This window comes from Lithobates pipiens, unplaced genomic scaffold, assembly GCF_037356315.1.
Source record: "Lithobates pipiens isolate NorthernLeopardFrog02 unplaced genomic scaffold, aLitPip1_a1.2 Scaffold_16, whole genome shotgun sequence".
Taxonomy (NCBI): Eukaryota; Metazoa; Chordata; class Amphibia; order Anura; family Ranidae; genus Lithobates; species Lithobates pipiens.
Window position 1 is genome coordinate 23,274,530 of NW_027507748.1, and position 25,293 is coordinate 23,299,822.

Sequence of the window (25,293 nt, forward strand, 5' to 3'; positions counted from 1 at the left end):
CTCATCCTTCTTCTCCTTCTGTCCTCCTCCTCCTCATCCTTCTTCTCCTTCTGTCCTCCTCCTCCTCATCCTTCTTCTCCTTCTGTCCTCCTCCTCCTCATCCTTCTTCTCCTTCTGTCCTCCTCCTCCTCCTCCTTCTTCTCCTTCTGTCCTCCTCCTCCTCCTCCTTCTTCTCCTTCTGTCCTCCTCCTCCTCCTCCTCCTCCTCCTCCTCCTCCTCCTCCTCCTTCTTCTTCTTCTCCTTCTGTCCTCCTCCTCCTTCTTCTTCTTCTCCTTCTGTCCTCCTCCTCCTTCTTCTTCTCCTTCTGTCCTCCTCCTCCTTCTTCTTCTCCTTCTGTCCTCCTCCTCCTCCTTCTTCTCCTTCTGTCCTCCTCCTCCTCCTCCTCCTCCTCCTCCTTCTTCTCCTTCTGTCCTCCTCCTCCTTCTTCTCCTTCTGTCCTCCTCCTCCTTCTTCTCCTTCTGTCCTCCTCCTCCTTCTTCTCCTTCTGTCCTCCTCATCCTTCTTCTCCTTCTGTCCTCCTCATCCTTCTTCTCCTTCTGTCCTCCTCATCCTTCTTCTCCTTCTGTCCTCCTTCTTCTCCTTCTGTCCCCCTTCTTCTCCTTCTGTCCTTCTTCTCCTTCTGTCCTCCTCCTCCTCCTCCTTCTTCTCCTTCTGTCCTCCTCCTCCTCCTCCTCCTCCTCCTCCTTCTTCTCCTTCTGTCCTCCTCCTCCTCCTCCTTCTTCTCCTTCTGTCCTCCTCCTTCTTCTCCTTCTTCTCATGAGCTCAGCAGGGCATGTTTTTTAAAAAAAAGTTACTTTTCATTTTTAGACTGTTTTAAATGTCACTTTTATTCCTATTACAAGGAATAAAACATCCCTTGTAGACATGTGCAGAGTAAAATATTTTGTTTCGTTTTCGTCCGAAAGCTTAATTTATTTAGTTACTCCCGAAATTCGTTTCTATTTCATTTTTCGTTCAAAAATTGCATTCGTCCGAAAATCCACATGAATTACGGTTGAATCTGTCTTTGAAGGCTTATGGTGTCTGTCGAATGTATAAAGAAGATTCGACAGAGCTAACTATATAGCATACTTTAGAACCCTATTAAAGTCTATGGGACTCCAACGTTCAAAATCTAAAGTGCTAATTTGCAAGTTACTGTCCTAAAAAGTGTTTGGGGACCCGGGTCCTGCCCCAGGGGACATGTATCAATGCAAAAAAAAGTTTTAAAAACGGCCATTTTTTCGGGAGCAGTTATTTTAATAATGATTAAAGTGAAACTATAAAAGTGTAATATTCCTTTAAATTTCGTAGGGGGGGGTTGTCTATAGTATGCCTGTGAAGGGGCGCATGTTTCCCGTGCTTAGAACTGTCCCAGCACAAAGTGTCATTTATGCAGGAAAAAAAGTCCTTTAAAATCCCTCGCAGCTATTATGAATTGTCGGCTTCCGTAATACAGAGAACACTCATTGAAAGTCATTGATAAAAAAATAAATAAATAAATAAAAAAAAGCGTGGGGGGGTCCCCCAAATTCAATTACCAGGCCCTTCAGGTCTGGATATTAAGGGGAACCCCGCGTCAAATTTAAAAAAAAAAAATTGACGTGGGGTTCCCCCTAAAAATCCATACCAGACCCTTTATCCGAGCACGCAACCTGGCAGGCCGCAGGAAAAGAGGGGGGGGCGAGAGAGCGGCCCCTCCCTCCTGAACCGTACCAGGCCACATACCCTCAACATTGGGAGGATGCTTTGGGGGTCTGTGACCCCTCAAAGCACCTTGTCCCCATGTTGATGAGGACAAGGGCCTCATCCCCACAACCCTGGCCGGTGGTTGTGGAGGTCTGCGGGCGGGGGGCTTATCAGAATCTGGAAGCCCCCTTTAACAAGGGGACCCCCAGATCCCGGCCCCCCCCCCTGTTTGAAATGGTAAGGGGGTACAAAAGTACCCCTACCATTTCACAAAGAAAGTGTAAAAAATGGTTAAATAAAACAAACACTCTTTTGAAAAATTCCTTTATTAAAAATAAAAAAATAAAAAAAGATTCCAGCGGCGGTAATCCACTCTTGCTATCCAGCGACGGACGATCATCTCTCCAGCGATGTCTCATGTCATCCAGCGCAGCGAATCCTCCGTCCTTCTTCTGTCTCCTCCACGGAGACACTGCAAGGATTCCGGCGGCTGACGTTTCTTATATACGGAGGGCGGGGCCACCCGTCACCTGACCCCGCCCCCCCTCTGACGCAAGGGGAATCCCGGGGTTCCCCGTGACGTATGGGTGACCCAGCCCCCCTCTGATGTAACGGAAACCTGCCTGTGTTACATCAGAGGGGTGCGGGTCACCCCTACGTCACAGGGAACCCCGGGTTTCCCCTTGCGTCAGAGGGGGGCGGGGTCATGTGACGGGTGGCCCCGCCCTCCGTATATAAGAAACGTCAGCCGCTGGAATCCTTGCAGTGTCTCCGTGGAGGAGACAGAAGGACGGAGGATTCCCTGCGCTGGATGACATGAGACATCGCTGGAGAGATGATCGTCCGTCGCTGGATAGCAAGAGTGGATTACCGCCGCTGGAATCTTTTTTTTTTTTTTTTTTTTTTAATAAAGGAATTTTTCAAAAGTGTGTTTGTTTTATTTAACCATTTTTTACACTTTCTTTGTGAAATGGTAGGGGTACTTTTGTACCCCCTTACCATTTCAAACAGGGGGGGCCGGGATCTGGGGGTCCCCTTGTTAAAGGGGGCTTCCAGGTTCTGATAAGCCCCCCGCCCGCAGACCTCCACAACCACCGGCCAGGGTTGTGGGGATGAGGCCCTTGTCCTCATCAACATGGGGACAAGGTGCTTTGAGGGGTCACGGACCCCCAAAGCATCCTCCCAATGTTGAGGGCATGTGGCCTGGTACGGTTCAGGAGGGGGGGCCGCTCTCTCGTCCCCCCCTCTTTTCCTGCGGCCTGCCAGGTTGCGTGCTCGGATAAAGGGTCTGGTATGAATTTTTAGGGGGAACCTCACGTCAATTTTTTTTTTAAATTTGATGCGGGGTTCCCCTTAATATCCATACCAGACCTGAAGGGCCTGGTCATTGAATTTGGGGGACCCCCCACGCTTTTTTTTTTTTTTTTTTTTTTATCAATGACTTTCAATGAGTGTTCTCTGTATTACGGGAGCCGACAATTCATAATAGCTGCGAGTGATTTTAAAGGACTTTTTTTCCTGCATAAATGACACTTTGTGCAGGGACAATTCTAAGCACGGGAAACATGCGCCCCTTCACAGGCATACTATAGACACCCCCCCCTACGAAATTTAAAGGAATATTACACTTTTATTGTTTCACTTTAATCATTATTAAAATAACTGCTCCCGAAAAAACGGCCGTTTTTAAAACTTTTTTTTGCATTGATACATGTCCCCTGGGGCAGGACCCGGGTCCCCAAACACTTTTTAGGACAGTAACTTGCAGAATCTTTTCTCTCTGTCAAATCTTTTTTCTCTGTCGAATATTTTCTCTATATAATCTTGGACTAATAGAGGTAAGGTTAGGCACATTCGACCACAGGTTCTATAGACACAGATTGTTGTCAGAGTCATGTCGAATCTCCTATTCTATATCGAACTGTTGTAACAATGAAAACGAAAATAAAGCATTTATTTATGTCGGATCTTTCGTTTTTCGGATTTTGTGCTTTCGTTATCGTTTTTGTCAAAACGAAAATAGCTGAAATTCGGACGAAAATGAATGCACATGTCTAATCCTTTGTAATGGGAATAAAAGCATGGCAGGGTCTCTTAAATGAGATCTGGAGTCAAAAAGACCTCATGTCTCATATTTACACTATAAAATGCAATAAATAGTTGTTTGTTTTTTAAAAAGGTTAGTTATGAGCAGAAGTGATAGTTTGATGTTACTTCTGCCCTGTAATTGAGGGGGTTGGGGGGGGGGGGGGCCCCCTTGTCTCCATACCCAGCATGGGACAACATCCGATCGCTGTGGAGGGTACTGCTGCTGAAAGTGAATCTGCCACAGAGACCACTCTTATCTCAAAGCGGACCACCAGCCGAAGAGGATACCAGGGTTATGGCAGCTAGCTTTTGCAATAACCATATTCCTCTTAAAACTTGGGAAACTGTGCAATGTATATGGATAGCGACAGTTGTAGACACTCGGGTTGAACTGGATGGACTGGTGTCTTTATTCAACCTTACTATGCAACTATAGTGGAATTAACTTTGTTTTTTCAGGTGGACACTGGAGAGGACACATATATCCACGTTCGAGTCTTCGTACCTCTGCCTGTTTCAGATGAGGGACCCACTTTGGTGTCTTTCCAGGCGAATAAGACCAAGGATGATGAGCTGGAGTATTTCTAGGGTGGAGATGAGGGCCAATCGCAGTGATCAGAACCTCCCATCCTCTTCAAACTCAAAGGACCAACAACAAGGGGGTTAAAGAGCCTGGAAGTAGATGATCTGATCTTCCAGAAATGCACTTGGCTGACGACGCATGACCTATGCATTCGGTAATTACCCCTTCCGTAAATATTCCCTTTTACTACCCATACCTTTACCATTCCCATTTTACCTTCCCCTTTCCCAATAAATAGACCACACCGGAGTTTGGAGTATAAAATTGGCCATAGCAGCCTTTTATTTAACCAAAATGAAATAAATAACTTTAATGTTATAATAGAAAAATACTTATATTGCAACAGCAATTACAACTCCCAGTCGTTTGGTCTTTGACGGTACCTCGGTTCCATTTAACGTTAACTTTTTCCCAGAACCACTGCGGGACCAAAATTTTACCATACCAGGCCTCCGGCCGTTTAACAGCCCGGAGACAACCCCACCTTCCCGCAGTGTCACCAAACCTGTATCCCAGCCTACCCTTCCGCTGGGATACACCAAAAGGGGCACATACCACCTATGAGCCCCCCACACACTTCCATCACCTAATTTTCTTTACCCCGTCAAAGACCAAAGACACCGCCTTCCACTGCTTTGACGACCTCCTCCACCGAACCTGTAAGAAAAAGGGGGGGGAAAAAAAACCAACAACCTGAAATCCAAACAATACAGCAACTTAACCTAAAGGGGCGGGTGGGCGGGCAACTTCCAACTTGTGACCCCACGCTTGCTGCCTTTGCTCCTCCCCCCTCTTATATATTGCACCGCCCTCTCTTCTTTTTCCTTTCCTACCGCTCCACCCATTCCTCGTTCTCTAAAAGTTAACCCTGTAGGGGCTACCTTGCATTTGTCATGCCAGCCCTGCACCTACGTCCAGCCTGCGTTTCCGGGCCTCCCTCAACATCCTACTGGACTGAGATTTCCTGACTCTAAGCCTGAACACTAATGATCGCTAGAACACAGATGCATATTCATTTGTAATGTCCTGTTCAGTGTTGTCTTATTGTAATGAGAACTGAGTAATGCAATAAAATCTTAGAGGTTTTTTGTTGCCTAAATTTGTAAGTCTTAACTCATCTGAGCTTCCAACTTTATTCTGGTCCCACCCTTGCATAGTGTGTGTGTGTGTGTGTGTGTGTGTGTGTGTGTGTGTGTGTGTGGCCTCCAAGATAGGGGATTTCGTCTGGAAGGTCAAGAGTTTAAAGGTAATGTGCAGTGACCAGTAGGGTCTCGTATATGCTAATGACCCACAATACAGTATTCATGGAAAGTGTTTACACGTTAATTATGGTTATTGGAAAGTTTATATTTGTTAGATATATATTTCCCTAATCGTCTTTCAGGACAGCCACTATGAGAGATAGACTCCTCCTCTTCCTCTGGAAACACTGCGCCAGCCCATAAATTCTTACTTCCCCTGCCGGACCTCAGTTATTAGTGTTTCCTCCGGCGGGGAGACACTGTGCAAGGAACCAGGCCGATCAGCTGGGGAGACTGTGGCCGTTTTTTCGTTAAAAGAACCCGGTTGAAAGAAGCAGGGGCTTCGTTTGGAAAAAGCTGGGTTCAAACCGTTCGAAACCAACGTCCGCGTGTCGGACGGGTCGAACGGTTTACTTACCTCACCAGGTACTGCCACCCCTTCCGAGTCGAGCGCGGCTTCAGGTCGTGGGGGACTCCTATCGCGTCTACAGGGACGCAGCTGGCAAGCCGTTCGGAAGATTTCCCTGTACATGGGTACAGTCCGCCCCTTTTTTTCTCTGAACCGAGCGGGCCGAACGACGGGCGACGTCGTATCCGGCGGAAACGAAGGCTTGACCTCGAAATACGATCGACTTCCGGTTCCGGGTCGTGGAGCTGATAGGAGGTCCGGGCACAAGCTGGAGATGAGTTCAGAACGTGCACAGGCAACGTGGAACTCTGTAGTAAGCAGCCACCTGCAGTCATGTCGGAAGCTGAGGCTCAAACGACAGACTCTATCTCCAGCATTCCTAAGGTAAGAGCGCCCTGGGGAGGGGTTCTCTCTATCTAGGATCCCCCCACCCCAATGTATGGTTCTATCATGGGTGGGGGGGCAGACCCCCTGGGTGGCCAGGGGGGAAGGGAGGCTCAGATCCCTTCGTTTTAAAAAAGGGTCTAGTGCACTCCCAGGGTTGTATCCCGAGCTTTTGATTGACTTTGTCTTTTTCTGTTTTTTTCTTTTTTCCTTTTTTTTTTGAAAGCTACGAAAAAAACTAGGTCTACGCATAGCTCTAAAAAGAAGTGTGCCTCCTGTAGGGACATTTTAGGGGAATCTTGGACCAGAGTGTTGTTCCCACGGGTCCATCTCCCCAGGATACAACCCCACCTCTAGCACAGAGTTCTGCTCCAGTCCAACCTGCTAGTACAGGGGGGACAGAGGTTGCAGGCCCTTCAGGGACAGGTAGGGAACTTCCAGATAGTTCCTCTTCCGATTCCCAGGAGGGCTCCGAGGGGGAGGACCAGGACGGGTCCAGGAAAGCCTCCAGATATAAGTTATCCCTTATGAGGTAGGGACCTCTTAAAGGCAATTTATGCAACCCTCAGTATCCAGACGGATGAAAAGCCCCTAACCCTGCATGACCAAATGTATTCAGGTTTAGGGGAGCCAAAAAGAAGGGTGTTTCCAGTACACAAAGTTTTAATGGAAACAGTTTAAAAAGGAGTGGCAGGATCCGGGAAAACCCTTTTTATCTAGATCCCTCAAAAGAAGGTTCCCATTTTCAGAGGACCCGGCATGCCTTTGGAATAAAAGTCCCAAATTGGATGCCGCGTTCTCTCAGGTCTCCAGACACACAGATTTGGCGTTTGAAGACATGGGGGCCTTGGCAGATGTCATGGACAAAGGGATTGACTCTCTGCTTAAAAAGACGTGGGACTCGGCTATCGGCAATTTAAAGCCTGAAATGGCAGTTACAGTTGTGGCTCGCAGTTTAGAGCACTGGCTCTCACAGATCCAACAACATATTGAAACTATTCTGTCATCCTTCCCTACTATGCTGCGAGGGATCACTTACATAGCTGATGCCTCTGCTGAGTCCGTCCGCATGTCGGGCAAAACGGCGGCTCTAGCCAATTCGGCCAGAAGGGCCCTCTGGTTAAAAACATGGCCAGGGGATAATGCCTCCAAGATAAAGCTATGTGGGATACCCCTGACGGGGGACCTCCTGTTTGGCCCAGGGCTAGAGACGGTTCTAGACCGGACAGCGGACAGGAAAAAGTCCTTTCCTCTCAAACGGAAAACCCCCGTACCAACAAAAAAGAGGTTTCCTCCGCAGGGGCGTAGGGAAACCTCTAAACCAGAGGGGAAAAAAGAGAACCTGGCCCCAAAAAGGCAGGGGCAGAGGAGGGGCGATTTTTCGCCCTCCTATCCAGCCCCGTAAAACCCAGTGACTTTCCAGCTACAGGGGGAGGAAGACTGGGGGCCTTTCTTCCACAGTGGGAGACAATATCCCCCAATCAATTTATTTTAGGGGTAGTAAGAAGGGGGTACCTCTTGGAATGCCTAAGACCACCCCCTCAAAGGCTCCTTGTCACGCATCTACCCAGGTGCATGGTAAAGGCCGAGACCTTGCTAGAAGCTCTGAGGGAATTGGAGAATCAGGATGTTATTCTCAGGGTCCCAAAAGCAGAGGGAAGGGGTTTTTTTTCTCACATCTTCATAGTGAAAAAACCCTCGGAAGTTCAGGTTGTTTCTGAACTTAAAGCCCCTGAACGCTTCAGTGACATACAAAAGATCCCGCATGGAATCGATCTTTTCAGTAAAGGCGCTTCTGCCCCACAACTGTTTCATGGTATCCCTGGACCTAAGGGACGCGTATTTACACATCCCTATAGCGGAAGCCTCGCAAAGGTTTCTACGCCTTGCCATAGATCTGGGCGGAGAAACAATACACTTTCAGTTTCAGGCCCTGCCATTTCGGGCTATCCTCTGCACCCCGCATATTTACCAAAGTCCTGGCAGAAGCCATGGCCTTTCTTCGGCTCCAGGGGATATGTATAATTGCCTACCTGGATGACCTGCTTTTATTTTGCAGCATCCCCAACACAGTTGGTCAGGGATCTCGATCTAACCAAAGGGGTCCTTACAGACCTGGGGTGGCTTCTGAACTTGGAAAAGTCCAGCCTGATCCCCTCACAACAGATCTCCTATCTAGGTTTCCTGTTGGACTCAACACTGTTGAGAGTTTTTTCTACCAAGAGAAAAGGTACAAAACTGGACAGTGCGGTGGCCTCTCTTCAGAGAAACCAGCTGGTTTCCATAAGGGTTCTGATGTCAGTACTGGATCTCCTTACATCCACCCTTCCAGCAGTGCAGTGGGCAGGGCCACACTTTCGTCCCCTACAGTCCTTCATCCTAGGGGTGTGGGACCACAGTCAGGAGGCCCTAGACACCTTAGTTCATATTCCACACCAGGTAAGGAGATCCCCCCGGTGGTGGAGGAAAGTGACAAATCTGTCGCAAGGTCGTCTGTGGCTCATCCCGATTTCTCGGATAGTAACCACAGACGCAAGTGGAAAAGGTTGGGGCCCAGGGCACCTGGGGGGACGGCGAGTTGACTCGATCGTCCAACTAGAAAGAATTAAGGGCAGTGGGACTAGCCCTCAAATTCTTCAAAAAAGAGCTCCGGGGTCACCACATTCAGGTGCGGTCGGACAACTCTTCCGTAGTGGCCTATTTGAACAAACGGTGGCACGAGAAGCGGAACCCTGTTGTCTTTAGCGACAGAGATCCTGTCCTGGGCCGAAACCTACCCCCTTTCGCTCTCAGCAGTTTTTCTGAGGGGAGAGAAAAACGTGGTAGCAGACTTTTCTCAGCCGAAAAAGGCAGAGGGAGGACGATTGGGTTCTCAACCAGGGGGTCTTCAATCTCATAATAAGGAGATGGGGGTCTCCGGAGGTGGACCTGTTCGCGTCCAGAAACAATGCAAAAACCCCCTGCTTTTTCTCCCTAAAAAGGGGGGAAGGAGCCTTAGGGGTGGACGTTTTGAGCCAGAATTGGCACTTCAGAACTTGCTATGCCTTCCCACCTCCAGCGTTGTTGCCAGCAGTTCTGAGAAAGTTTCAGATGGAAAGCACATCTCTGATTCTGGTGGCTCCACATTGGCCCAAGAGAGCATGGTTCTCAATGCTAAAGCAGTTGGCGGTAGAACCTCCCTTACTCTTGCCCCCTCATGGACGATCTTCTCTCTCAGGGGCCAGTCCTCTGCCCACAGGTACGCCAGTGGAAGTTAGCGGCCTGGCTACTGAGGAGGGTTTATTAAAATCTAAGGGATTTTCACAGAAACTAGTTTCTACCCTCCTGGACAGTAGAAAAAAGGAAACTCGCCAGATCTATGAAAAGGTCTGCTTACGTTTCAACAAGTGGTGCACAGAGAACTCTTTCCCAGTACGGAGCTCCTCCGCGGTGTGGGAATTTTTACAATGTGGGGCAGATAAGGGCTTATCCATTAGTACCCTTAGGGGTCAAGTATCAGCCCTCAGTGTTTATTTAGAGGATCATTTGGCTGCCAACCCATGGGTAGTCAGGTCCTTTAGGGCCCTGTCCAGACAGAGACCGGTCCAGGGCCTGTCCTTTCCCAGATGGGATTGATCTTTAGTTTTGCAGAGCTTAACTGGACCCCCCTTTGAGCCTTTAAAGGAGTGTCTTCTGAGAGAGTTTACTCTGAAGACAGTGTTTCTGGTAGCAGTGACAACTGCTAGGAGGGTCAGTGAGATGGAGGCCTTATCAGTCAGGGCTCCCTTTGGCGTTATTTTTCCGGATCGGATAGTTTTAAAGACCGATCCAGCCTTTTTGCCGAAGGTGGTATCCAGCTTTCATAGAAGCCAGCAAATTGTTTTGCCCTCTTTTTGTCCCAATCCCTCCGGTGAGAAGGAACTAAAATTCCATTATTGGATGTTAGGAGATGTATCCTACACTATCTGGAACTGACCAAGTCATTTAGAAGGTCAGATTCCTTATTTATTTTGCTTTCCGGGGCCAGGGAAGGTTGTAAGGCGTCCCGGCGCACTATTGCTAGGTGGCTCAGAGTAGCCATCGAGCAGGCTTATTTAGTTGCAGGGAAAGAAATCCCAGTGGGTATTAAAGCACACTCCACTAGAGCTATGGCAGCCTCCCAGGCAGAAAGAGCGGGAGCAACGCCAGAGCAGATTTGCAGAGCAGCAACATGGTCCAGCTATTCCACTTTTGTAAAGCACTACAGAGTGGATCTGGTGTCGGCAGGTGAGCAAACCTTTGGGCGAAAGGTTTTGCAAGCTGTAGTCCCACCCTAACTGTTAAGTGCTCGCTTATCCTCTCATAGTGGCTGTCCTGAAAGACGATTAGGGAAAATTAGAGTTACGCTTACCGGTAACGTCTTTTCCAGTAGTCTTTCAGGACAGCCCTAGTTCCCACCCGAAAATTGGGGGGTGTCTTACAAAAGACCAGAGCGCAGCAAGATAATAGTATTTGATAAATATGTTATTAATGTGTTCTTGTGTCTCCCCAGCTGGCCGGAGGTATTCTCGATATAAACTGAGGTCCGGCAGGGGAAGTAAGAATTTATGGGCTGGCGCAGTGTTTCCAGAGGAAGAGGAGGAGTCTATCTCTCATAGTGGCTGTCCTGAAAGACTACTGGAAAAGACGTTACCGGTAAGCGTAACTCTAATTTTTTGGTTAAATCAAGACCTGTCGGCCATTTACTCCAAACATAGTCTGGTTTGTGAAAGGTGGGAGTTGGGTTTGGAGAAAGGGGGAGGGGTTTTGGGTAGTAATGGATATTTGGAGGGGGGGTGAAGTGTCAGACAATACAGAGGTCATGCTTTTCATGCCCAGGCCCCCTCTACCACCTGGGAAGTCCACATCCAGGACTGAGGAATGTTTGCATATTTCGGATAGTGGGGTTGTTGCCTGTCCAGGATTCACCCAGACAGTCTGGGTTTTTGAATTGTCTGGTTTGCAGTCAGCCAGAAAACTGGACAGATTATTCAGACCAGTCTGTCTCTCCCTAAGATGGCTGGAGAGAGAATTGGGTTTCCTCCTCCCTGCAGGGGGTGATGCAGCTGGCCCAGAATTGGGCAGAAGGAGCTGGGGGGGGGGGGGGGAAGAGACACAACTGATGTGTGGCAGGACACCTGGGGGTACCTGATGTATTGGGTGGGCACCTAGGGCTGCCACCTTTTCTTAAAGCCAAACCTGAACTCTTTTTAGTAGCATGTAACTTTTTTTTTTTTTTTTTGTAGAATTCAAACATGGAGGGGCAGAGTGGCAACCCTTTCATTTGTTTGCAATACTACAAAAAAATTGCATGCTACTGAAGTGTTCAGGTTTGGCTTTAAGAAAAGATGGCAACCCTAGATGCCATGCCTGCACAGGTGTCTATAATGTCTTAGAACCAAGCCACATGCCAGGTCCCAGACTCTTTTAAAATCAGAGGGGCTGTGGGATCAGGAGTTCCTCATTGACCACAAAATGACCAAGCCTATTTTTAAACTTTTGTGTTTTAAAAGTTATGTAGTGGTGGCTCCTGAAGAGCATGCTTTTTTTTTTTTCTTTTTAAGTTGTGCCTGGACTGCAGTTTGGTTTGGGTACAATTGTCTAAATTTAGACTTCAGCATCAGTCTGACTGGACTATGAGATGTTCAGCCTGGCCACAGGGGGCACTGTCTCTTCTGGCAGGCATGGAACTATGGTCTGGTGCTTAAGATTACTCTCTCTCAGAGCCCGCCCAGTGGGAGTGGTGCTCTCGCTGTGCTTTCTGGGAGAGGGTATTTAAGATGCGGACGTCGCGTGGTTCAGGGTTCTGGTTCAGAATGATGTACTGCCTTCATGGTCCTGGTCCTCCTGATCAGGCCCCAGGAAGGCTATGGCCTGGGGTGCGGATCCACCTGATTTTGATGTCTCGGGGCTGGCTAGCTCGAGGCAAGGAAACTAAAGGAGGATTCTGAGGTGTTTGGATGCCGTCTCCGGTTCGGGAGAGACCCAGTGACTTCAAGCATTCCAGGGGAGCACTCTCTAGAAGACCACGTACGGGTTGGTTTTAGTGAGAGCATGGAAGGGCTGAAGTACCCGAGAGAATCCAGTCTTGAGGATATCACCAAGCTTGTTGAAAGATCCAGGTATCCTACAAGTGTTGTTTTTTTAAGTTTAGTTTCCCTACATGTTCTACAACGTCTGTGGCAGAGACTTATTCCTGAGTAAGCACCTTGTTGGCTGCCAGGCCTTGTGAGAGAGGGACTGTCCAACCTGAGTGATCATCCAGCTGTGAATGGCTATTCTCTGGATGCAGTCAAAGTAAGCAAGATCTTCCACATTTAGAATTTAACACTAAGAGTACCTGAACTTACTTTCCTACCAGTGGCGTAACTAGAACCTTCAGGGCCCCGATGCAAGAAACCATGAAGGGCCCCTCTTAACCACAGCCAGGGCCCTTACCTCCGAGTCCGGCGGTGGAACTCCAGGGCGTGGCCACAGGTATGACCTTTGTGAGCCCTGTAGTTCCACCACTGGCATCAGTAGTTTTTTTTTTATTATTTTTAGGTGCCCCATCTGGCTGGGGAGAACAGACATCAGACTGAGTGGCAATACATGGAACAGGAGAGGGGTACTCTGAGGAGCTAGCCAAGGACACAGGTCATGCGGGGAATGCACAACTAAAGAGCAGCCAGTGCAATAGTCGAGCATGGAGCTCTGCTAGTCACTCTCCACCTCCAGCCACCTGTGTGCATGGTGCACTGGTACCCCTAGCTGCTTATGCTGCTGCCGGTCATATTTAGAGGGGGCTGCATGGGCCCCCTGCAGCACAGGGCCCGGTTGCGGTCGCTGCACCCCCTATAGTTACGCCCCTGTTTCCAACCCTCTGATCCCAATTTAAGAGACTGTTGTCTGTGTTGCAAATAAAATCCTTTCAAGTGGATCTGTTGTCAGTCTCTCGAGTTACTGGGCCGTTTACTATGGGACACCCCTAGACGTGAAACAAGGAGAACAGAAGGTAACAGTAATCCCAAATCTAACCAGCAGCTCCTTTTGGGGGTAGTGCTACAGTCAAAATCAGTTTTTTTTTTTTTTTTTTGTTTTTCCCAGACACCCTAGAGAATAAAATAACGCTTGTTGCAATACTTTGTCGCACCGTATTTGTGTCACGGTTTTGCAAACGCAACTTCTTTAAATCAAATCTAAAAAGTAACGCATTTATATTGTGACAATGTTACACTGAGTAAATTGATACCCAACATATGCATCAAAATTGCATCCACTTGTGGAACATTGACAAACGTTGACCCTCCAAAATAAAAATGCCATGGGTGATGTTTCTGCAGGTTGCCAGTTTTGTGTTAGAGGGCCTTTTGCTAGAATTATTGCTCTAACAATCGCAGCAATACCTCATACATGTGGTCTGAACAGTTTACATATACAGTCGTGACTTGTGTATGTGTTTGCTTCTACATGGGGCGCTTTAAAACTTATTTTGACACTTTTATTCCTATTACAAAGAATGTAAACCTCCCTTATAATGGGGGGGGGGACATGACTGGACCTCTTTAATGTGAAATGTGGGGGTCACAAAGGGCTCAGATCTGACATTTACACTTAAAAGCAATAAAATGTTTGATTTTAGTTTTTTTAAGGCCCTTGAGCGATAGTGATGTTGCTTCCATCAACCAATGGCATGGAGTGAAGCAGGGCCCATCAATCCCTCACTCAGCGTCTTGCCTCTAAGACCCCTTTCACACCAGGGCTTTTTGCAGGCGCTATAGCGTTAGAAATAGCGCCTGCAATCCGCCCTAAAAAAGCTGCACCATTGTTTGTAGTGTGAAAGCCCTGAACGCTGCTATTGCCGGCGGTTTTAACCCTTTCTCGGCCGCTAGCGGGGGGGTAAAAGCGCCCCGCTAGCGGCCGAAATGCGCCGCAAATCCGGCAGTAAAACACTGCTATGGGCGGTGTGGTGTGAAAGGGGTCTAAAGGAGAACATCAGGTCATCTCCGCTGCTACCAATGGCTCCAGTAAGTGGTGGAGATGACGCTACGGGGGGTGTAGTATTTGTAGCTGCTGACTTTACTTTTTTTTTTATATATCATTTTTCCAAATGACTTTTTTAAGTCCAAATATGAGATGTGAGGACTTTTTGACCCCAGATCTCATATTTAAGAGGACCTGTCATGCTTTTTTTCCTTGTAATAGGAATAAAAGTGACACATGATTTTATTTTTACACTTTAAAAAAAAAAAAAAAAAAAGTAAAATAAATAAGAAAAAAAACGTGCATACGTGAGTAGAGCCTGCGTCTGAAAACGGCAGTCAAATCACACATGTGAGGTTTCGCCGCAATTGGTAAAGCAAAAGCAATAATTCTAGCACTAGACCTTCTCCGTAACGCAAAACATGCAACCTGTAGAATTTTTTTAAATGTCGCTTATGGAGATTTTTGAGGGTAAAAGTTTGACGCTATTCCACAAGCGGGCGCAATTTTGAAGCGTGACATGTTGGGTATCAATTTACTCGGCATAACATTATCTTTCACAATATAAAAAAATGTGGCTAATTTTACTGTTGTCTTTATATATATATATATATATATAAATTTTTTATTTTTTTTTATTAAAGTGAATTTTTTCCAAAAAGTATTGCAATGACCGCCATTTTATTCTCTAGGGTGTTAGAACCCCCAAACATTATCATTTTTTTTCCTAAGTAATTTTCTAGCAAAAAACACTGTTTTAAACTTGTAAACACCGAATCTGAAAAAGAGGCCCGGTCCTTACCGCTGGCAGTTGAAGAAAATACTGGGGTTTTGGCAGCTATCTGCTGCCGTAACAGTATTTGACATCAGAGGACCAACTTATAACAATGGTGGGTGGTCTGGAAGTGGTTAACTAAACCTGGGACCCTGCATTCACTATATCTGGTCATACACAGTAATGCAAATATACACTGAATACCATTTCTCATTAGCAGTCTTGTGACTTCTATCAATGTCTGGTTAAAGCTTGTAGGAGTTCTCATTCCCCTGAGTGTCCTATGAGGCTGCATGACCCTTTTTGTCTGGACAGTGCTGATCACATGCACCCTCCCAAAGAAACCTCTAGCAATACACCCCAAACTGAGCGTGTGCAGAGTGCCTCCAAGGCTCTGTTCCTAGCAGGAGCTGGATTGGGGGCAGTGGAAGAAGGGGGATCTTCAGAAGACGGGGATCAAACAGCCTTTTTACACAATGTGGAGGATTAACCCCTTATGCTCCGTACACATGATCCGAAAACCGTGCGGGGGGAAAAAAAAGGCTGCAATCCAATCAATCGTACGATAATCAAATCATTGATACAGAGCTTTCGAGAGCTGATCAGGACGGTTCATCCAATATTATTCTATCGGACGTGCATGGAAAAAAAAAATTCGTACAATGCCAGATGGTACGATTTTCGTTTAATCAGTACAGCTGTCGTTCGAAAATGCATTACAACACGTGACATCACTTCCAAATTTTTATTCTGTCGTAATGAGAATTTTCGTGACTTTAGTAAATTCATCATATTCGACGTGAGATTAGCATGCAAAAAAAAAAAAAAACAGATGATGAATCGTCCAATAATCTCATCATGTGTATGGGGCATAAGGTTCCATAGTAGTATAACTGCCATGCTTTATTTAATATACAGACTGATTTTACAGCTGTGGGTTTAGTAACCCTTTAAGGACAGGTATGTATTTTGAGGTTCAACTTCGCTTAGGCCTCATACACATGGGTGCTGAGATCTGTCGTTCCTGAACAGGGCGGGTGTTTATGCAGCTCCAGCCTCAATGTGCAGGAAGATCATTCAAGTTGTAGCGCCCTCTAGTGCTAGAAGTGTAATTTTTTTTTTTTTTTTTCTGGTACAGGTACATCATAGCTCCCTCTGTCCCTCTTTCCTCCTCATTTGTCCCTCGTTTTGGTCTGATCTATATATTTGTATATAAAATGCATATTTTATCTTTCAAAAAGTGTTTAACAGCGCTAAACCTTTCATCCAAATTGCTGTATTTATACATTTCAAAAGCCAATATAAAGGAATAGTAGTGGTAAAAAAAAAAAAAAAAAAAGCCCTTGTGGGTTTCACTAATCTATCATTTTTAAGATTAATTTTCCTTTTAAGGGGGCGTGTCCTATGCCTACATGCTTTGTGTTAGTAGCTGTCCCTCATTTCCCATCTCATAATTTGGGGAGCAGAGATGAGCTTTATGTTCGAGTCAAACATTGGCTGTTTACGTAAACGTGTGACCCCCCCGCACCCTCTGACATCATGGGGTAAATCCATAGGGAAGTCCCCCGTGCGTCAGAGGAGGGGTCACCGGGTGGCCCCGCCCTCCGTTATTTAAGAAGTGTCAGAAGAATCGAAGTCACGCGGCTGAAGACTCCCACAGAAGCGGCTCGTGCGGAGAAGAAGCCGGAGCAAGATGCGAGACGAGAAGAGCAGAGGAAGAAGAAGATGGAAGGAAGACCAGAAGAAGCGGAAAGAAGAAGAATTTAATAAAGGACTTGTCAAAAACCGTCTCTTGTGTTTTTTAACCTTTTTGTCACTTTTTTTTGTGAAATGATAGGGGTACGTTTGTACCCCATTACCAATTCACATGGCGGGGGCAGGATCTGGGGGTCCTCTTGTTAAAGGGGGCTTCCGGATTCTGATAAGCCCCCCCCCCCCGCTCGCAGACCCCCACAATCACCGGGCAAGGGTTGTGGGGATGAGGCCCTTCTCCCCATCAACATGGGGACATGGTGCTTTGGGAGGCTACCTCAAAGCATAAATAAATCAGTGCAGCGCTTAAAGGCACCCATCTCAATAAGTGAAAATATATATATCTAACAAACAAATAGTAGTGATAAAGAAGTCTACAAAATATTTGGAAACAGTCCCAAAATTAATCGCTCTGGTGCATTTGGAGCTTTGTTAGAGTCATCAGATGGCATTCAAGGCTAAATAACTCGTGACGTTCTTATGCCGCGTACACACGATCAAACAAGCGGGTGGAAAAGTCCGGCAAACTCAAGTCCGCCGGACAATCCCCCCGTGTGTAGCCTCCAGCATACTTTTTTGACCCAAAAGTACGGCGGACTTAGAAAGTAGTTTTGCACTCCAATCTTCCCGCCGGACTCGCATTTCGGCGGACAATCTGGCCGTGTGTGTGCCGGTCCGCCGTACTTTTGAAATGAACGGACTTTTCCCGCCCCGGAGAAAAGTCTGCTCATTTCGAGCGGGTCTCCCGGTAGGCGGGGCCCGCGAAGGAGACGTTGCTGGCCCCGCCACCTGGTATGGACTTAAAGGGGAACCCCAACGCCGAAAAAAATCGGCGTGGGGTCCCCCCAAGTCCACAACAGACCCTTGTCCGAGCACGCTACCCAGCCGGCCAGGAAAGGGGGGACGAGCGAGCGCCCCCCCCTCCTGAGCCGTACCAGGCCGCGTGCCCTCAACATGGAGGGTGCCTTGGGGAAGGGGGGCCGCGCGCCCCCCCACCCCAAAGCACCTTGTCCCCATGTTGATGAGGACAAGGGCCTCTTCCCGACAACACTTGCCGTTGGTTGTCGGGGTCTGCAGGCGGGGGGCTTATCGGAATCCGGGAGCCCCCTTTAATAAGGGGGCCCCCGGATACCGGCCCCCCACCCTATGTGAATGAGTATGGGGTAAATTGTACCCCTACCCATTCACCTGTAAAATAAAGTACAAAAAAAAACACAACACACAAGATAAAATTATTTATTGCACAGCTCCGGGGGTCTTCCGTCTTCGGGGGCAGGCCCGGACTGGGACAAAAAAAAATAGGCCCGGGCATTTTAGAATGAGCAGCCAACTTTTCCAGGGACCGGGGGGGGGGGAAATGTCGGTAGACATTCGCGGGGGTGGCACTGTGATATAAAGGGGACTGCACTGTAAAGGAGCACTGTAATGATTACAGTGCAGTCCCCTTTATATCACAGTGTCCCTGTCCTATTGTGGCCATACAATGCTAGTACTGTCTGTCTCCTATTGTGCCCATGCTGCCCAGTGACACTGACCTGCTCTCTCTGGTGGTCCTGGACAACTTGGCGCTCTCTTTCTGGTGTTGCGGTACAGCGTGGCTCTCTGGTGGTGCGGGTACAGCGTGGCTCTCTGGTGGTGCAAGTACAGTGTGGCGCTCTCTCTCTCTCTGGTGGTGCGGGTACAGCGTGTCTCTCTCTGGTGGTGCGGGTACAGCGTGGCTCTCTCTGGTGGTGCGGGTACAGCGTGGCTCTCTCTGGTGGTGCGGGTACAGCGTGGCTCTCTCTGGTGGTGCGGGTACAGCGTGGCTCTCTCTGGTGGTGCGGGTACAGCGCGGCTCTCTCTGGTGGTGCGGGTACAGCGCAGCTCTCTCTGGTGGTGCGGGTACAGCGCGGCTCTCTGGTGGTGCGGGTACAGTGTGTGTGTCTCTCTCTCTGGTGGTGCGGGTACAGCGTGGCTCTCTCTGGTGGTGCGGGTACAGCGTGGCTCTCTCTGGTGGTGCGGGTACAGCGTGGCTCTCTCTGGTGGTGCGGGTACAGCGTGGCTCTCTCTGGTGGTGCGGGTACAGTGTGGCTCTCATGGCTCTCTGGTGGTGCGGGTACAGCGTGGCTCTCTCTCTGGTGGTGCGGGTACAGCGTGGCTCTCTCTGGTGGTGCGGGTACAGCGTGGCTCTCTCTGGTGGTGCGGGTACAGCGTGGCTCTCTCTGGTGGTGCGGGTACAGCGTGGCTCTCATGGCTCTCTGGTGGTGCGGGTACAGCGTGGCTCTCTCTGGTGGTGCGGGTACAGTGTGGCTCTCATGGCTCTCTGGTGGTGCGGGTACAGCGTGGCTCTCTCTGGTGGTGCGGGTACAGCGTGGCTCTCTCTGGTGTTGCAGGTAAAGCGTGGCTCTATCTGGTGGGGTGGGTACAGCGTGGCTTTATCTGGTGGTGCTGGGGCTATTAGTTCCTCAGCACAGTCCTCTTTTTACATGTCTCCTGTAGTGACTGCTTGATTCCAGGTTTTCTCCCCTCCCCCCAGCAGAGTGCATGCTAGCTAATGTAGCCGTCTCCCTGCTGAGATCAATTGGGCCTCTTATCTCTACTACATTTCCCATGATGCCCCATTATTTTTTTCTGATTGGCCCTCTGCTGTGGCCAATCGGGAGAGAAGAACAAGCAGGAAGCTCTCATGCTGCAAACAAGCCCGACATGAGAGAGAGGGGGGACATCCTGACAGCGGCCCACAGCTTACACCCCCCTCCACTGTGCAGAGGGACAGCTATGGCTGGAGGAGGAGGAACAGTAGTCCGTAGGGGCCGAGAGCGGAACTGTCAGCACGGTCTTGAGGCTGAGCTGTGTGTGAGAGACACACAGCTCAGCCCATGCTGCGGCTAGTTCCGCTGGAGAAGGAACAGGCTGCGGCCGCATGGCGGTTGGCGAGCGGCGGCCTGTGTTAACCCTGTCCAGGCCGCGGTCGCCACTTACCTCCCGCTGTGCGGCCTGATCAACAGGCTGTGGAGCGGGCGGCCCACCGGGCAAATGCCCGGTCTGCCCTATGGCCTGTTCGGGGGTCTTCTCGCCGGACTCCTCTGCTATCTTCTTGTAGCTCTTTTGCTAGCGGAGGAGCCCGGCATTCTTCTTCGTCGCCGCAGCCTCTTCTTCCGACTTCGGGGGTCTTGTCCCCCTCTTCGGTTCTTCTGCCGGCCCACCGCGCCTTCTTATAGCTCTTTTACAGGCGGTGGCCCGGTCTTCTGTCGCCGCCGCTGCCACCGCCTTCCGTTCTTCTTTTTCTTCTTCTCCTGGAGATGTTGATTCGACGCTCTCTCCGGCCGCAGTCGCTCTCTCCGGCCGGAAGTCCGTCGGATAGACGGCTATGTGTGTACGCGGCATTAGACTTCAAAACCTCTTGAGAATGGATTTTAAGCAAGTAGAGAAGGTAGATACTCTTACCAGATAGGTTGGACACATCCACCTTATAGTAGTGTGTCTTACGAGCTTATGGGGGGCTCCAGCCACTCACCCCGATACACCGGCCAGATGGTATTTTCCTCTTGGGATTCCTTACGATATCCAGATGGGGAAGATAAATGGAGTGTCCGTACCAAAAATTGCTGTAGAACCTGGTGCCAGAAGTCTCGTGAACGTTCACCATAAAAGGGACAAAACATAAAAAACGCCTCGCATGGTGAAATACAACCAATGATGGTTTATTGAAAAATTCTGATAAACAGGACTGAAAAGATATTTAAAATCACGTGATACATAAAAACAAAAATAATTACAATGTGGGGAGCAAACGACTGCTCTCCCTACGTGTTTCGACCTCTAAGTCATCAACAGGGGCATACCTCAAAGCACCCTCCCAATGTTGAGGGCATGTGGCCTGGTACAATTGGGGGGGGGGGGGCGCTCTCTTTCCCCCCCTCTTTTTCTGCAGCCTGCCAGGTTGCGTGCTCGAATAAGGGTCTGATGTGGATTTTTGGGGGACCTCATGCCATTTTTTTTTTACATTTTGTTGTGGGGTTCCCCTGTGGGGAAATTCCATGCCGTTTTTATCAATGAACTTTTATGTGTATCGCGGACCGACAAATCATTGTAGCCTTAAAATGACTTTCCTGACGCCTTCATGGCAGCACACACTGGGGGTTGTGACTCCGCCCCCACAACCTGACAGGATTGGATTAGCTATAAATTTGAAGGGGAGACCCCCCCGCTGCATTCTTTTTTTATCCTCACCTGACAGGTTGGTCGGACGCGTTTTCCTTGCTACAGATGAATAAGCCTCTTACCGCCTTCGCCCCAGCAGGTTCAAGACTCTCCTGTTTGGAAGTCCCTCCTGTACAGTCTCTAAAGGAGCTTCTATGGAGGGAGCCCCCCGCTCTGCTGGTCTCAAGGGGCATCTTATTGGCTGTAACAAGCTTTAAAGAAGCTTTTATCTTGCAGTGGACTTCCCTTCCTTGCTTTCCCACTTACTTTCTATGTGTATGCATCCTGGCATTTCTTGAGTTCATTTTCCTTATGTTAAAATAGATGCCTTTCTTTTTTCCTTCCTCTACCAGCGGAGGGAACAGGAATTGCTAGTACCTGTTATCCCTCATGACCACCATTCGTTTCGCCGCTCTGCGCATGTGCAGACCTAGGATTTTCTTCCCTATGTTTTTTGTTGAGTTTCCCTCTTCCAAGATGGCGCGGGGATGCTCGAGTCACTTCCGCACATGCGCGGAGCGTCATTCAGCGGCGGTATGGCGCCATTTTTTAAAAACACAGTGTCTCTGTGTAAATGCAATGTATGGTGTATTGCTGGCTACAGTTGGAAAAGACTGCTCTGCATCCCTGATTTCAGTATTCCACCCAAGGTAAGTCCCTGTGGGGTTTCTTTTTATACATTTTCCCGCTTGGTGTTGTTTTATTATTAATATTTAATACATTTAAATGTTATTAAAATATTATTAAAATAATTATTAAATAATATTAAAGGTCCTTATTTTTTGTATATTACGGGCAATAAAATGTTAAACAAAAATTTTGTAGGAGGCATAGTAATTGCTTCCTACTTATGCATTCCTTCTTACATTGTAGACTGTCCTGTACCTTTTTCCTTATGGCCCACGCAGACCACCATCAGCAAGTTAGGTAAGAGGTTATACCGGTAAGTTAGGTATTGAAGGGGAGATGAAAAAAGAGTGCCAGATGCTTAGTGCTGCCTTTTTCTCTTTCGGCAGCCCGGCTGAATCAAGAACCACAAGTTCTAGACATGGGAGAAGATCTAGCCATACCTCGAGTAGAAAATCTCACAGAAGCCGCTCAAGATCCCCCTTCACGTCACCGAAGGCATATCCATTCACGGCATAGCCACTCACACCATAGCCAGTCAGGACGCAGGAAGTCTCCTCCTTCGCACCATCAAAGCCACCATGCCCGTCCTGCAGCAAACGCTTGCTGGGTATGCGGTGCTCCGGCTTTGCCAGATAAGCTTGCATGTCGTTCCTGTTTCAGTGAGGCCACTAGAGAGAAGAAAGCAGATGCAAGAATGGCTACGGACCTCATTAGGGAGTCTGTACGGGAATCATTACTGGAGTCAGCAACGCCAGCTTTGGATAGAGCGGTTCCCAGCACATCCTCTGCGGAACCTCATCTCACCCAAGCATCAGAGTCTTCCTCTGAGGGTGAGAGTCAGGATATGTCAGCCGGCTTTGACTTTTCCCTTGTGGAACCTTTTGCAAAATCTGTCAAAGAGGCAATTGGCTGGCAGGAGGATGCAACAAATTCCCCTAAGGTGCGGAAGTATTTTCCCAATTTGAAAAGGGATCCGGAAACATTTCCTTTCATTGAAGAGCTTGAGGGTCTCATCAAGGACGAGTGGGAGAGATCCGATAAGAGGGCTAGCCTTTCCAATATCAAAATCTGTCAAAGAGGCAATTGGCTGGCAGGAGGACACAACAAATCCCCCTAAGGTGTGGAAGTATTTTCCGAATTTGAAAAGGGATCCGGAAACTTTTCCTTTTATTGAAGAGCTTGAGGATCTCATCAAGGACGAGTGGGAGAAATCAGATAAGAGGGCTAGCCTTTCCAATAGACTGGCAAAAATGTATCCCTTGAAGGAAACGAAGGTGAAACCCTTAATAAATGCTTCCATCGTCGACTCTTCATTAATGCGTCTTGCCCGTCACGTGACTTTACCGATCGAGGATGCGGTCTCCTTCCAGGATGTTCTTGATCGAAAGATGGATCTAGAATTAAAAAAAGCTTATTCTACGGCTGGAGGAGCCTGTAGTCCAGCGATTACCAACGGCAGCAGTGGCCAGAGCCATCTGAGGATGGGTATCCAGAGTTGAGAAAGACCTTCAGGATGGCGTCGAGATGGGGAAAATAATATCTTCTCTGCAGGAAATCAGACTAGCAGGAGATTTTGTGGCAGAGGCCTCGATAGATGTTATAAGATCTTCTGCTAGATCAATGCTGGCTTCGGTAACAGCAAGAAGAGCTCTATGGCTAAAACCATGGATAGCAGACGTAGCTTCCAAAACTAATTGGTGCAGGATTCCGTATGATGGTTCAAACCTGTTCGGTGCCAAATTATATTCGTCCATCTCCAAGACCCAGGGCACAGAGAGGTCCAGCTTTCAAGCGTAATTTGCCAGACAATTACCAGACAAAGAACATTTGAGGAAAAAAACAGAAGATCCCCAGAAAAACGAAGTGGAAGAAACGAAAGACGAGAAGAGGCTGTAGAGCCGGAATCAAAAAACAAAAGGAAAAGAGAAAAATAGGTGAGGGTATCATAAATATTAGTGAAGTAACACTAACACAAGAAGAAATCAAGGTGTTAGATACAGGATTAAAATTTGCCCCAAAAAGAAATCTCAACAAATTTAATACTTATGTGGACATTAACAAATTTGTGAGAAGTATGAATATAAAGAAATATATGTTGAGTGAATCGGGAGAAGGTAGAGGGACAAAACTCCCAGAATCGAATGGGATACAATTTACTAATCTAAGAAATAAATCATTATTTAATCCTTCAGTAGCAAATGATGGACATATTGAAGTCTTCAAAAAGATGGTCCTCAAAGATCTACGTGAGTTAAAAATAAAAAAGATGCCGTATCCCATTTATATCAAGAAAGGGATTAAGAAATTGGAATCTAGGAAGGATATTGTGATAAGACAGGCAGACAAAGGAGGAGCCATAGTCATACAATCGAAAAAAGATTATAATGAAGAATTGAATAACCAACTGGTGATGAGAATACTTACCAGAAACTATTAAGCAATCCGACTATGCGTTATATTTTAGAATTAGCCAAAAATTATTCAGAAGGGATAGGAAAAGGGTTTCCTAAATAAAAAGGAAGCAAAATATCTATTGCCTAATGTATGCAGAATACCAGTAATATACACGATCCCGAAAATACACAAAGATGAGACGAAACCCCCGGGTAGACCCATAGTAAACGGGATAAACTCAGTTTGTGCAAGAATTGACGAATATGTTGATTTTTTCCTGCAGCTTGTAGTAAGACTAAATCATATTTGAGAGATACGAAACATCTCATACAACTGCTGAAAGGCATCTACCTAAATGAAGGACTGATATATTTAATAACAGCAGATGTTATTTCACTATATACGATCATCAACCATGAAGAAGCAATGCAAGCGACTAAATGGGGTTTGAGAAACCTTAGTAACCTGAAATGTAGACAAAGGAGAATTATAATAGAGTGTTTGCGCTTTGGACTTAATTCGAGCTATTTTTGGTTCAACAATTCGTACTACATGCAAATTTGTGGAATTGCCACGGGTGCAAAATATGCACCAAATGTGGCTAACCTATATATGGCTGAATGGGAAGAAGAAACCCTGTATAATAATATGCCCCACCAATTAATACTCTACAAACGCTTCATTGATGACTTGATTATGATCAGGGCTGGAGATAGAGAAAGTTTAGAGGAATTTTGTTTCAAATTAAATATGAATAATAAAAACATTAACCACTTCCCGACCAGCGCACGACGATGTACGTCGACAGAATGGCACGGGCAGGCATATTGGCGTACATGTATGTCCAATCTTCAATGCCGCCCTGCCATCGGGAGCGTACCGCCAGCAGTGCACTCCCGCGCTGGTCAGGACCCCCGTGAGTCCAGTCGCGGGACCCGCGTACTCGATCGCCGCGGGCATCCCCGCGATCGTCTCACGGGACGGCTGAATGGAGGAAATGCCGTTGTAAACAGCATTTCTCCATTCTGCCTAGCAACTAGTGATGCTAATCTCTGCTCCATGTGATTGGAGCAGAGATCAGTGTTCACTAAATGAAAGCCCAACCCCCCCACAGTTAGTAACACACCCCTAGGAACACTTAACCCCTTCACTGCCACCCACTGCCAGTGTAATTTACACAGGAATCACTGCATTTATATAGCAGTGATTACTGTATAAATGACAATGG

General features: G+C 47.7%; 1 protein-coding gene across 2 annotated transcripts in view; it reads left to right on the forward strand.

Annotated features, from left to right (window-relative positions):
- Positions 1-25,293, forward strand: part of LOC143981671 (cystatin-B-like) — a 170,694-nt gene that overhangs the window by 129,663 nt on the left and 15,738 nt on the right. The window contains exon 3 of one of the 2 annotated variants that reach the window (XM_077479673.1): positions 4,216-5,424. The exons of the other annotated variant lie outside the window; for it this stretch is intronic. Coding sequence (XP_077335799.1) covers positions 4,216-4,344 — 129 coding nt within the window. The 3' untranslated portion in view covers positions 4,345-5,424. Of the gene's footprint in view, positions 1-4,215; positions 5,425-25,293 lie in introns of those variants that run through there. 2 annotated transcript variants of the gene reach the window in all.